Source organism: Gekko japonicus, unplaced genomic scaffold (assembly GCF_001447785.1).
Source record: "Gekko japonicus isolate JY-2015 unplaced genomic scaffold, Gekko_japonicus_V1.1 scaffold278, whole genome shotgun sequence".
Classification (NCBI taxonomy): Eukaryota; Metazoa; Chordata; class Lepidosauria; order Squamata; family Gekkonidae; genus Gekko; species Gekko japonicus.
Window position 1 is genome coordinate 925,723 of NW_015169783.1, and position 12,277 is coordinate 937,999.

At 47.3% G+C, this 12,277-nt stretch overlaps 1 protein-coding gene across 1 annotated transcript in view; it reads left to right on the plus strand.

Annotated features, from left to right (window-relative positions):
* GPN1 (GPN-loop GTPase 1) overlaps positions 1 to 12,277 on the plus strand; it is a 16,010-nt gene that overhangs the window by 710 nt on the left and 3,023 nt on the right. The window contains exons 2-11 of the mRNA XM_015416867.1: positions 727 to 820; positions 3,077 to 3,116; positions 4,312 to 4,378; positions 4,792 to 4,829; positions 5,463 to 5,541; positions 5,635 to 5,729; positions 8,471 to 8,516; positions 9,589 to 9,735; positions 10,326 to 10,408; positions 11,275 to 11,314. Of these exons, the coding sequence (XP_015272353.1) occupies positions 727 to 820; positions 3,077 to 3,116; positions 4,312 to 4,378; positions 4,792 to 4,829; positions 5,463 to 5,541; positions 5,635 to 5,729; positions 8,471 to 8,516; positions 9,589 to 9,735; positions 10,326 to 10,408; positions 11,275 to 11,314 (729 nt within the window). The remainder of the gene's footprint in view (positions 1 to 726; positions 821 to 3,076; positions 3,117 to 4,311; positions 4,379 to 4,791; positions 4,830 to 5,462; positions 5,542 to 5,634; positions 5,730 to 8,470; positions 8,517 to 9,588; positions 9,736 to 10,325; positions 10,409 to 11,274; positions 11,315 to 12,277) is intronic.

Sequence of the window (12,277 nt, forward strand, 5' to 3'; positions counted from 1 at the left end):
GGCAATGCGTAGTACTCGGCTCCTTGAGTGAAAGTCTGCCACTCAGATGTTTACCAAAAGCTTCTTTATAGATAAAACCCCCACTTCGCATAGTTCAGCCAGTGTTACTGGGGAGAAGCAGAATTTGGCATTTTGGAAGACAGGGCTTATAAAGGAAGGATATAAAGAGCCAGTTTGATGTAGTGGTTAAGTGGGCGGACTCTAATCTGGGAGAACTGGGTTTGATTCCCCACTCCTCCACTTGCAGCTGGTGGGCAAGCCATAGTCCTGTCAGAGCTGTTCTTGAAAAAGAGCAATTTCTGTCAGAGCTCTCTCAGCCCCACCTACCTCACAGGGTGTCTGTTGTGGGAAGGGGAAGGGAAAGGAGTTTGTAAGCCGCTTTGAGACTCCTTTAGGTAGTGAAGGGCAGGGTATAAATCCAATCTCCTCCTCTTCTTCTTCCTCCTCTTCTTCTTCAAAAGACTTCTGGCTATTCTGCTATCTGTGTAAGTACACAGAAATCATTCTCTGTTCTTTGCTTTCACCTTGCTTTTCCATGCATTTCTTGTTGCTCTTCCACACATCAGGAAATATTTGAGGGAAGGCAGTATATGAAAGTCAGTGAGTGACAGGCCTAGGTCCCTATCCTGTGAGGATCCCTCAATGATGGTTTTTGGTTGGGGCTATGGGGCTTTGTTTGCCAAACATCCCCTCCTTCCCAGCTGATGTGTGCTTGCTTTCCCACAGAGGCTCACTGCCTACCTGCACAGCAAGAATTCCCCTCCGTATGTCATCAACTTGGACCCCGCAGTCCATGAGCTCCCTTTTCCAGCAAATATTGGTGAGTTCCATTTTCCAGAAAATGTTACTAAGAATGTTTGTGTTGCTGCTGCAGATATTAGTTTGCCAGGATTGTGCAATTGGCTGTCAACGTTCATGCTGTTTTATTCAAATGTTGAGGGTGCATTGGAAGAATATTGTTATGCCTGTTTGGTACAAAAATTAAAAAGAATATCAGGATTGGCTGTAATAGGATCAAACAAGGAACACCACAATTGTTACTAATATATATTTGTTCTGATTGGAATTGGTGACCTGGTGCAGTATATGATGGGAAACATGGACTTAGGCACCCCACCAATGCAATACAGCATCATCTCACTGCAACTAACATCAGAGAGATGAGAGTTAAGAAGGGTTTCTGAATTCTGAACCAGTGTGATGTAGTAGTTAGAGTGTTGGACTAGGATCTGGGAGGCTCAGGTTCAAATCCCCACTCTGCCATGGAAGCTCTCTGAGTGACAGATTTAGGAGTAATTGAAAGCCTATAGGTGCTATTGTTGGCATTCTGTTTGAGGGATGTGGGCAGGTAGTTTGCAGTGGAGGGCTTTAAAGCCTGGCCGGGATAAATCTCTGTGGCCTTGGCAGTGCCATCACCTTTATTGTGATAGTTGCCACCCTCTTGCTGAGAGAAGAGCTGCCTTTCCAGCTTTTAACTGATAGCAGCAGATATGAGAAGTGCCTCGTTCTTAAGTGTAGTCACCTGAAATCACTAGAACTAGAACTTCCAATGCAAGTGAGAGAAACCCCCCAAAGGAGAACCAGACCTTTGAGTTGCTCTGTGTGAGACAGTGGAAAGAGACTGGTATGTCCACATCAAGTAGTTTATGAAGAACATGAATGGCACTTGGAGGGATTGGTCTTTGAGAATTTAAGGGTTTAAGGCTTATTCAGAGTGGATTTGTGCTTGGGCGTTAGACCAGTTATAAGAAACAGCAAAAAACTCGAAAAAAGCATCAGAATTTATCAGAAAAGGCCAGGTATCAGGACTAGAACTCCAAGCCTTCCTTCCACAGAGCACTGCCCTAACTACACTGTGCAGTAGGGATGCCAGGTTACTTTAGGGGTGGGTCCAGAGGTGGAGATGATGTTGTCATGTCCCACTGAAAACTCAGATGTGACCTAAGAGCATTGGGTGATGCTCTGGCTGTCCCCTAAAACTCTATGGTACTTTACCATGATGCTGTGCGATGCCATTTCCGCCTCTGGACCTTTCTACAGCTAGTCTGGAGAGTGGGGGAGGGATGGTAGGCTCATCATTGGGAGCTCTACTGGCAGAAGTAGACACCTGGTAACCTTTCCTGCACAGGGTATTGCCTTCATAGGCTTCTGGAGCCAAGCTCCAGAAATGTTCCTCCCCTGTCTTGTTCACAAAAAAAACCCCTGGCAATCCTTACTGTGTAGTTCAGAACTGAAAGCCCATAGCACATGCTTATGATGCAAGAGTTTCCAGGTTTGCTTTGGGGTGCCTTATACTGATTCATACCCTCGGTCCATCAAAGTCAGCACTACCTCGTCAGACTAGCCGCAGCTCTTCAGGGTCTCAGGCACAGGTCTTTCACATTGTTTTCTGGCAGATCCTGAAAAGAGATGCTGGGGACTGAACCTGGGACCTTCTGCATGCCAAGCAGATGCTCTACCACTAAGCTACAGCCCTACATATCATACACTAAGCCGTACATATCATGGGGTCGTATAACAATCAGGGTGATCAGTGTGTGGACCAGTGGCCTTGTTCATGGGCTTGTCTGGCTCATACATGTCCCAGGATGCTTTTTATTTTGCTCAGGCATCTTCATCCCCTCTAGCGACATCTCTAACATGTGCTTTTTGTTGGTTGCTAGCCACAGTTAGTGTGGTTGGGAAATGTGTGTTTGCCCATGCGTGCCTAGTAGGTTTACTAAACATGTGGCTGTTTTTTGGTAAGTTTAGTTGGCATTAAGCCTGCCAGGCAGTATAAGGGGTGGAGGTGCAGCTGCAACATGGAATGGGAAGCAGTGGTGGACGAATGAGAAAAGCGGCAAGCAGGGAAGAAAAGAGGGGGAATGACTTTGTCATTCAGGAGTGCAGAGGGAGCCAGGGAGTGAAATGCTGCCCCTAAAAGTGGGTTCTTTTGTGATGAGACAAGTGAGCCTTATGTATATTTTTTCGGGGGCCCTGAGCCGGGCTGCTTTGTAATGTTCGTGAGGAAGGCTGTATTAGCTTCCAAAACTACCCGATCAGATCATATAATTTGTCATTCTGTTTTCTCCCCTAGACATTCGAGACACTGTGAAGTACAAAGAAGTCATGAAGCAGTATCCTTGCCCTAACAGGCTAATCTCTAGGTCTGCAGGAACCACCAGTGGCCATCTGGGCAGGGCCGGAGGGGGGAGGATGACTGCTATGACTGGATCCAGCTAGGCATGATGGAATAGGCTTCAGGGTAAAGGTAAAGGTTCCCTTGCTCGAAAGCCAGTCGAATCCGACTCTAGGGTTGTGGTGCTCATCTTCGTTTCAAAGCTGAAGAGCCAGCGCTGTCCGAAGACGTTTCCATGGTCATGTGGCCGGCATGACTAAACACCAAGGCACACAGAATGCTTCAGGGTACAGCAGGCTAAATTAATTTGGCTCAGGCTTTTGCTGGTTATCCCCATCATTCTTAGTAGTGGGAGAGGGGAGGCTGCTTGTCTGCCTGGCAGTTTCTGATAATAAACTTCGGCCTGGTAGTACCTAGATAATATCTGTTTGGAAGCCAGAGTGTTATCAGGATACCATTCAAAATGGAGACTTGTGGTCAAGCTGTTTAGTCTAGTGCCTGGTAACCTTTGCCAGCTGTGCTGAGGAAAGGAGGCCAGAGCAGCACTGGGGGCAGATTGTGTGTGTGTGTGTGTTTTTCCCCTTGTAGGAGTTTCTTAATTGCCAGAGTTCTGCCTGGTGCCTCCTCCCTAGCCCAGAGTGTTCCTGAGCTTTCTGGCCTTCCAGCCCATTCTTGTGGCCAGCCTGGGCTTTCCCTGGCTGGAGAAGGAGAGCTGGGTGGGTTGTGCAGTGGATTGAGGGGGTTTGCTTCCTTATTTAGAAAAAAAATGCCATCTTTCCAGAAACCTGCCCAAGGCAGCTGACAGAATATTTTTTAAAATGATAAGGCATGGATGTGGTGTGTGTGTGGTTTGTCATGTTGCTCAGAGTCTTTTTTTAAGCCCAGAGTTTTGATTCATCAGCAATTCCTACTAATTTATAGTATGCAGTAGTTCGTAAGAGGTCCCTGAGTTCTTCAACAAACAGATTAGGCTGGTGGGGCTTCTAAAAGGTTTCTGAATGGATGTGTGGGACTCCAGGACTTAGATGCCTAGATGCGCAGGTCCTGCTTTAGGAAGAAACAGCAGGTAGATTTTGTTGGCCTTTAACTTTCTGTCTATCAGAAGAAGTCTAGCTGAACCAAAACTGATTATGCTTTTGAGGCTTTCTCTGGTTCCAAAACGTTTGAAGTGAGTTTTCCTGAACCCGCCGCAGATATGGATTGGGCCCAAACGGTGGCATCGTGACATCTCTTAATCTTTTTGCTACAAGATTTGATCAGGTATGTTGGGTTTTTTTAAGATCCAGATGCTGATTTCACAATACGGTGGGTGGATTTGTAGTGGCTTAATATTTTATCCTGGTTGATCCGCCACCTTCCAATGATGGGCCCTTAACATTCTGGGCCAGTTCATCGCTAAGGCTTATGGCAGCTTAAATCGTAAATAGCTGAACATACAAAGTAGGCTGAAATAAATCCATACTGCTGTGTATCCCTGACATTGTGAAAATCACTGCTGTTCAAACTCCAGCTGTATTGTTTTATTCCGGTTCTTACTGATTTTCTTTTGTTTCGTCATATGTTTGTGTGTTAAGCCACTTTGATCATAATTTGTGGAGGATTGGTTAAGAAATAAATTAAGATTCTGCATAAAGGCCAGGCCTCCCGTGGTTAATTCTTCTCTTTCTAACCAGGTGATGAAATTTATTGAAAAGCGACAGAATGCATCTCAGTGAGTAAATAAGAGACTCTGGCATTGGTGGATGGGAATGCTAAAGCGGGGGGGGGGGAGATGCAGCCTCATCTTAAGCAGAGCTACCTAAAATGGATGAATTTGCATCATCCCTTTCACACTTGGGGTCTTGTCCTTTTGATGGGGCATGGGGGTGGTAACAAATAATTTGTCTGAAGCAGATTCTCAAGGAACCTCCAATGCTTCCTCATTCTGTCTCTCTCAGGTCAGTTTTGAGTGGGAATAGACGGGGAAATTATTGTTCCTCTGGATTCTCTACAGCAGGCTTTCTGCTAGGTAGTTTGTTGGCTGCTGCTAAGTAGCTTGTACATCCCCTAGAAGATCTAGGAAGAGATCACAATAAGATCCGTTCTAGGTTTGCTTTAGAGGGGTTTTTCTTTAAGCTTTTATTTCAGGATTTTTCTCTGTGTTCCTTAGCTGATAGCTTTATTTCCAGTCCATGTTCTGTAGCTCAGGATATTTTTCATTACTCAGAAGGAGCTCTCAACAAATAAAAGGAAGTTAGGTGGATCCCTGTTCTACAGGTAGCAGCTGTGTGGGTTAAGACCGCCCCCCCAGTGCTTGTGATTTATTATTCTTATTGGTCAGGAGAACTAATTCTTTTTCTTGCAGGTATGTCCTAATTGACACACCTGGACAGATTGAGGTGTTCACCTGGTCAGCCTCGGGCACCATCATCACCGAAGCCCTGGTTAGTCTATGATATTCAGCTTGAATTAGGAGGAAAGAGGTTTGGGAGAGAAGTGTAGATCTGCCTTACTTATTGTATGAATGCCCCATCTAGGCATCGTCGTTCCCATGCGTGGTGGTTTATGTGATGGACACCTCTCGCAGCACCAATCCTGTTACTTTCATGTCCAACATGCTGTATGCTTGCAGGTAAGAGGCCTGTCTGGACCATTGGCTTGTATAAGGGAGGGAAGGGAAGGGCCGGCCACAGTGTCCAGCCTTTTTGGGTTCAAGTTTTAAAAGGTACCAGTTCCTTCTCTAACCATTTTTCTGTTGCTGAATGTTTATTGGGCTCTGCAGCTGTTAATGCCATGGTCATGCTTGACTGGTGATGGTGATTCCGCATTGGCACTTGCAGTTGCGATATGAGATATTTTCCTCAGGCACTAGAGTGCATATGCCATTTTGGGTTTCACCATTATTCCTTTTAGTTTGCCTGTTCTTAACCAGTAGTTGCAACCAGCATGCCAAGGTCAGTTCAGTGGACTTCAGTCTCCATGGTCCTCTCTAGGACATCCTGAGAAAAAGGAAATGATACAGAAATTCCTTATAGTGTCAGCAGCATATTTACCCCTGAGTTCCTGTGGATCTTTGTCCTGGCAAATTGTTCCATTTATTTATTTAAAACATTTCTATGCCACCTTTGCACCCAACTCAGGTTCCCTAAGGCAGTGAACATTAAAAATATTTAAATCAGTGTCTAAAATACAAATATATACGAAATATTTAGAACAGTTAAATAAAACCCGTAAATGCATATCAAGCACAAACAGGGAGGAGGACTAGGAAAGGGTTAATGAGGGGGTGCCGCGCAAAATAAAGAAGTCTTCACCTCTTAGTGGAAGACAGTGATAGAGGGAGACAGAAAAATCTCCCTAGGGAGGGAGCTCCAAAGTTTTGGCACCGTAACCGAGAAGGTCCTCTTTTGGGTTGCCATTAATCTAGCCCCAAGCAGCAGGGGCACCTGAAGCAAGGCCTCCAAAGATGACTGGGAGTGGTCAGGCAGATTCATATGGGAGTGGGTAGTCCTTCAGGTATGCTGGCCCCAAGCCCTACAGAGCTTTAAAGGTTGATACCGACACCTTGAATGGGGCCCCAAAGCAAATTGGGAGCCAATATAGACAGAACAAGACTGAAGTGATATGGAGAGTCAGTTTGGTGTAGTGGTTAAGAGTGGCGGACTCTAATCTGGATTCCCCACTCCCCCACATGCAGCCAGCTGGGTGTCCTTGGGGCAGTCACAAGCTCTCAGAGCTCTCTCAGCCCCATCTACCTCACAGGGTGTCTGTTGTGGGGAGAGGAAGGGATGGAGATGGTAAGGTGCTCTGAGACTCTGAGTGAAGCACGGGGTATAAATTCAATCTCTTGTTCTTCCTCCTTATGACCCACTCCAATCAACATTCTAGCTGCATTCTCCACCAGCTGTAGCTTCCAGATCGTCTTTGAAGGCAGCCCCACATAGAGTGCATTGCAGTTATCTAATCTAGGTGTAACCAAAGCATGTAACACAGTGGCAAGATGTTTTTTGCCCAGGAAGGGCCACCTTTTTATCTAACAGGAGGCCTGGGTCCAACAACACCCCCAGGCTGCAAACCATTTCCTTTGGAGGAATGCAACCCCATCCAGAACAGGAGAGGTCCCAATTCTTGGGTCTAGTCCCCACCCCCCCCCCGCCCACCGCCAGGTTTTTTGAGATTAAGTTTCGACTTGCTGGCTCTCGTCCATTCCAAAGCTGCCTCCAGGCACCTGACCACAATTTCCACAGCATCCGAGGGATCTGCCGGACCAAGATAGGCCTGTCATTCACATATTGATCGCAGCTCAGCCCAGATCACCAGATGTCCTCTTGCAGCAGGTTCACATAGATGTTAAAACACCTTGCGGGACACCAGAGGCCAAGGGTCCAAGCAGTGGTCCCCCAGCACCATGCTCTGAAACCTACCTTTGGGGTAGGTCTGGAGCCACAGCAAAATGGTGTCTCCCAGTCCCAACCGCAGAAGGTGGTACCAGGGTTGATGGTATCAAAAGCCACCAAGAGGTCCAGGATACACTCCCCTGTCCATGTCCTGATCCTGGTCATCCACTAGGATGACCAAGGGTCATACAAGCAGGTGGTGGGTCTTAGGCTTCCAGGACTCCTGTCCACGTCCTCAGACTGAGCAAGCTGAAAGGTCTCCCACACAGCCGGACTAATCAGCACCCTGGGGCCATCTGACCCTATCTCTGCTAATGTAGAGTGCAAATGAGAACAGATGCAAGAGATTTTGTCTGCTAAGTGTTGAGCAAAATGATTGCAGCAGACTGCAGAGCAGACCACCAACTAGTGCCAGTACCTCAGGACAGACCAGGCTAAGTATATTAAATTATGGGATTTATTGCCAATGGATGTTGTGATGGTCACAAGAACCTCCAGAGGCAGTTAACTTCTGAATACCAGAGTCTAGGAGGGAACATTGGGGGGGGGGCCTTGACCTCTCTGGCATGGTGTGAAACTGGACACTGGGCTAGCTGGACCACTTGTCTAATCCAGCAGGGCGTCTCTTCCACTGCTCTTCAAATATCAATGGTTGATAATTGGCTCTTGGTCTATCCTAATCTCAGAATCTCCCGTCTGAATCGCTAGGTTGCCCAGGATGTGTGTCTGTCCTCTTAGGAGCTACACAGCTCCCAAGGGGTGGTCATCCCAGGCCCTATTCTGGCTGTCTCCCAGGCAGAGTCTTTGCAGTGAAACAAACTCTGCCTACTCAGCTGCCTTTTGCCTGCTGGGCCATGGCTGTGTGTCTTAAAACAACTTCCTTGCTTATTTGTGTTGGAAATCCATACCTAGAAGTGGAACCTGACTTTGCCTAAGGCCTTCTCAGATTTTCCTGACCAATGCCTGTTCTTTTCAGTATCCTGTACAAAACAAAGCTCCCATTTATCGTGGCCATGAACAAGGTAAGTGCAATGGTCTTAGCAGTCTTTGGTCTTTCCACATCCACACTGTTTATCCCCAACCCTGCTTCTCATCTGTCTCATTGGTCACTCTCTCCTCCCCTATCCCTGCTCTGTGTCCGTTCCCCCCCCCCTTCTTATATCTTCTAAGCAGCAATAGGAAACTGGTGGTGGTTTCATTTGTGTGATCTACCTTAGACTGGGATCTACCTTACACATATCTGTTTGTAGGTCCTGGCCCACCAGTTCTGTACCCAGTTGGCTTGTCTCATTGTTAGTTGAGGGGGAAGGAGATCTAGGTCAGTTTCCAGAAGCACAAGTTGTGCAGGCAGTCCCCTGTGACTTGCTCAGCCTGGATGCATAAGGAACTGTGCATGTTCCACAAGGGTCATGGGTTCATTGTGCATGCCTCAGATCAATGCAACTTCTGTTAAGTCTCAAACTCCAGGAATTTCACTTGTAATGCCAAAAATCAAGAGTGGCATTGCCTAGCTCAGTCTGTCAAGTTGTCAAGGAATTTGGACTCTTTGATTCCATTTGGTCCGGGTTTTCAGGAGAAGGGAGAGCTGTGTCCCAAGTGGGTAGATGGACTTAGAGGCATGTTTTGCAAACATTCTGTGCCCGTGTCCTTGCATTGACTTTGTTCACTAACATGCTTTCAGCAGGGAAGGGACATTTAACATTTTGAGGTTTCCTCATACAATGTTTACGCCCCAAGGCAGGGTGGAATTAACGGCTTTCAATTATTTATCTTCCTCGTTTTTTAACATTCGGAGGTTTCCTTTTACAATGGTTACGTCCCAAGGCAGGGTGGATTGAACAGCTTTCAGTTTCAATTATTTATCTTCCCTGCTCCACAGCTGGGAGGAATAACCCATCCACTTGCCCCAGCCTGGCCTGAAAAAAACAAACAGTCATGAGGGCTCCACCAGTCCTGGCTCAGGTGCTGGTAGCCGAGGTCGTGCTCGTTCAGGATAATGCTGTAGCTAAACTGCTAGGGTAGGAGCAGCTTTCTAAGCAAGGTGAAGGACACACGTTCGGCCACCAGGCACTCTTGTTTCCTTCTTTGACTCAGACAGACATCATTGACCATAGCTTTGCAGTGGAATGGATGCAGGACTTTGAAGTCTTCCAAGATGCTCTCAACCAAGAAACAAGCTACGCCAGTAATCTGACCCGCTCCATGAGCCTGGTGCTGGATGAGTTCTACAGCTCACTTAAGGTGGGTGCTGTGTAGCCCTTCCCCTCCTGGTGTTTTGCTTGCTTGTTTTTGAGTGTAAATCTCAAAACTGAAGTTAGAACTGCAAGCACCATGTGCACATGAATTTGACACATGAATGCTAAAAGAGGTACATGCGTTTTATCACAAGCAATACAAGGCCCCATCAAGGAAATTTTTCAAAGAAATTTTCCAACGTTGCTTTTACAGTGTGAGTGTCACAGTAGTTCTCTAGAATGACTTTGAATGATTTTTGAACTAGGCGATTATGGGGAAGCTTGCGTCATCTGGCAGAAGAAGGACTCTTGGCCTTCAAAGCAGGCAGCCCTCAGTTCGAATCCGCCTCATATCGGGTGACCCTGGACACCTCTCAGTTACGTTTCCCCATCAGTAAAATGAAATTGTCATGTTATCGGCTGGGGAGCAGATGGCTGCGAGGTGATGTTGCACATGAAGCACTTTGTGTGCTATAAGCACATTAGCAACACAGCAGAATGTGGGACTCACAAGCACCTCCAAGAGCAACCTTCGTGAATCTGCTCCCAGTTCTCACCCCACCATTAACTCTCATAGAAGTAATTTTTCTTTTGTAGGTGGTTGGTGTTTCTGCTGTCCAGGGAACTGGGATGGTAGAATTTTTTGAACAAGTATCCAGTGCAGTTGATGAATATGAAAGGTGAGCTGGATTTCTTCAGAAAACGAGGATGCTCTGAGGCAGAGCGCTGCACCAGGTGGCAGTTCTGGTCCCCCGGGGTGTTCTGAGAGCCAGTTTGGTGTAGTGGTTAAGTGTGCGGACTCTAATCTGGGAGAACCGGGTTTGATTCCCCACTCCTCCACTTGCACCTGCTGATGTGACCTTGGGTCAGTCACAAGCTCTGGCACAGCTGTTCCTGAAAGAGCAGTTTGTGTCAGAGTTCTCTCAGCCCCGCCCACCTCACAGGGTGTCTGTTGTGGAGAGGGGAAGGGAAAGGAGTTTGTAAGCCGCTCTGAGACTCCAAGTGAAGGGCGGGGTATAAATCCAATCTCTTCTCCTTCTTCTTCTCTTCTTGCATTTCAAATTGTGCTAAGCATAAGGCTGCCCAAACTGTCTTGATGAATAGGTGGCAACCCACCCTTCCAGTCCCTCTTTGGAACTCAGCAATTATGTAGGAGATTGCTGCATCTTATAGGTCAATGACTAAATGGCTGCGTTACCCAAGTCTCCTAGCTGTGTGTTTCCTGACTGTGACCTCCTGGTACCCCTGCTCAACCAGGTGACCAGAATACGTGGCTTTTGGTAGGCTCAGACCAAGCTATGAACTCCTCATGCAGTTTGCTGTGTAAGTGTGACTGCATACAGGAAAGAAAACCTACAGAAAAACTCAGAGGTTTAGTCACCCAAGTGCTCTGTGTACAACAAACTGCTCAGGGCGACTCTGCCTCTGCCCAGATAGGAGCTCTGTTTTCATCTCCAGCCTTGTGTCTGTCTGTCTAACTGCTTGTGTCAGAAGCCTGTGGAAGCCATAAATTAACATGTGGAACTCTTGCCTCCCCTCCCTCCAGGGAATACCGCCCCGAATATGAACGCCTAAGGGAAAAAATGGTAGGTGCTTCGCTTCATACCCCTTGTGTTGCCCTGGGTTCTGCTGGCTGTCGCAGTGCCAGCCTCTTTCTTCCCGGCCACATGTTGATCTCGGCTTGCTTTTCTTAATCTGCCTTTGGGTGGAAAGGCCCAGTTCAGTTATCAGCTGATAATTGGGAGTGGGAGAAGGGAACACTGTGATCGGGGAGGGGGGATTTGCAGGCCTGCAGCAAGAGAGTAGGATTAGCAAAAATCTCCCCTCCCATCAATGGAAATCCTCTGTAGGACCCAGTCCTGTGCATTCTGAGTTGGACCTGCGCTCCCCCCCCCCATCTGCCCCCCAGTACTGTTCATCCTCTCTTTTGTTGGCATGATCTTCTGTCCCTTTGGTCTTTGATCCGCCCACCTGTTCTGTCAAGACGTTCTGACCTGCCTTTGTCTGGGAGTTGTTCCTGAGGGAGTCTGCAGAACAAAGGAGGCGAGCGAAGCAGGAGAACAGGCAGGAGCAGCTTGCTTCACATGTCTGAGTTGGAACTGTGATGTTCAGGGGCAGCTGGCTTAGTGGCAGAAAGAATTCCTGGCACCATGGAACTGCCCATAGAAAAACAGCCCCATGAAGCATATTAAGCTCTAAATGTTTGGAGCCAATCAAGGTGCTCTTGGGCACAACACTCTTGCTGAACAAAAGACCACACACACACACACCACCCTGATGCATTTTGCATCCCTGTCCCCTTCCTCTGTCCTTATTTGGAAAGGCTTCCCCTGTGGAAGCCCCTCCTGGGCACATCTCTCAAATAATTTTTTTTCCTGCTTTCGCTGCTGCCTGTAAGAGAACTGTGCTTTTATCAGTGGCGTTCCATCTGCGCAGCCGCATCCTCTAGCAGTGGGAGAAAAGAGCCTTCTACTTCTCTAAAACCTCAACTCTCCCCCACCCCGCCAGCATCTGTGTGGATTTAAATGGGGATTCCCCCCCTTAGTGAG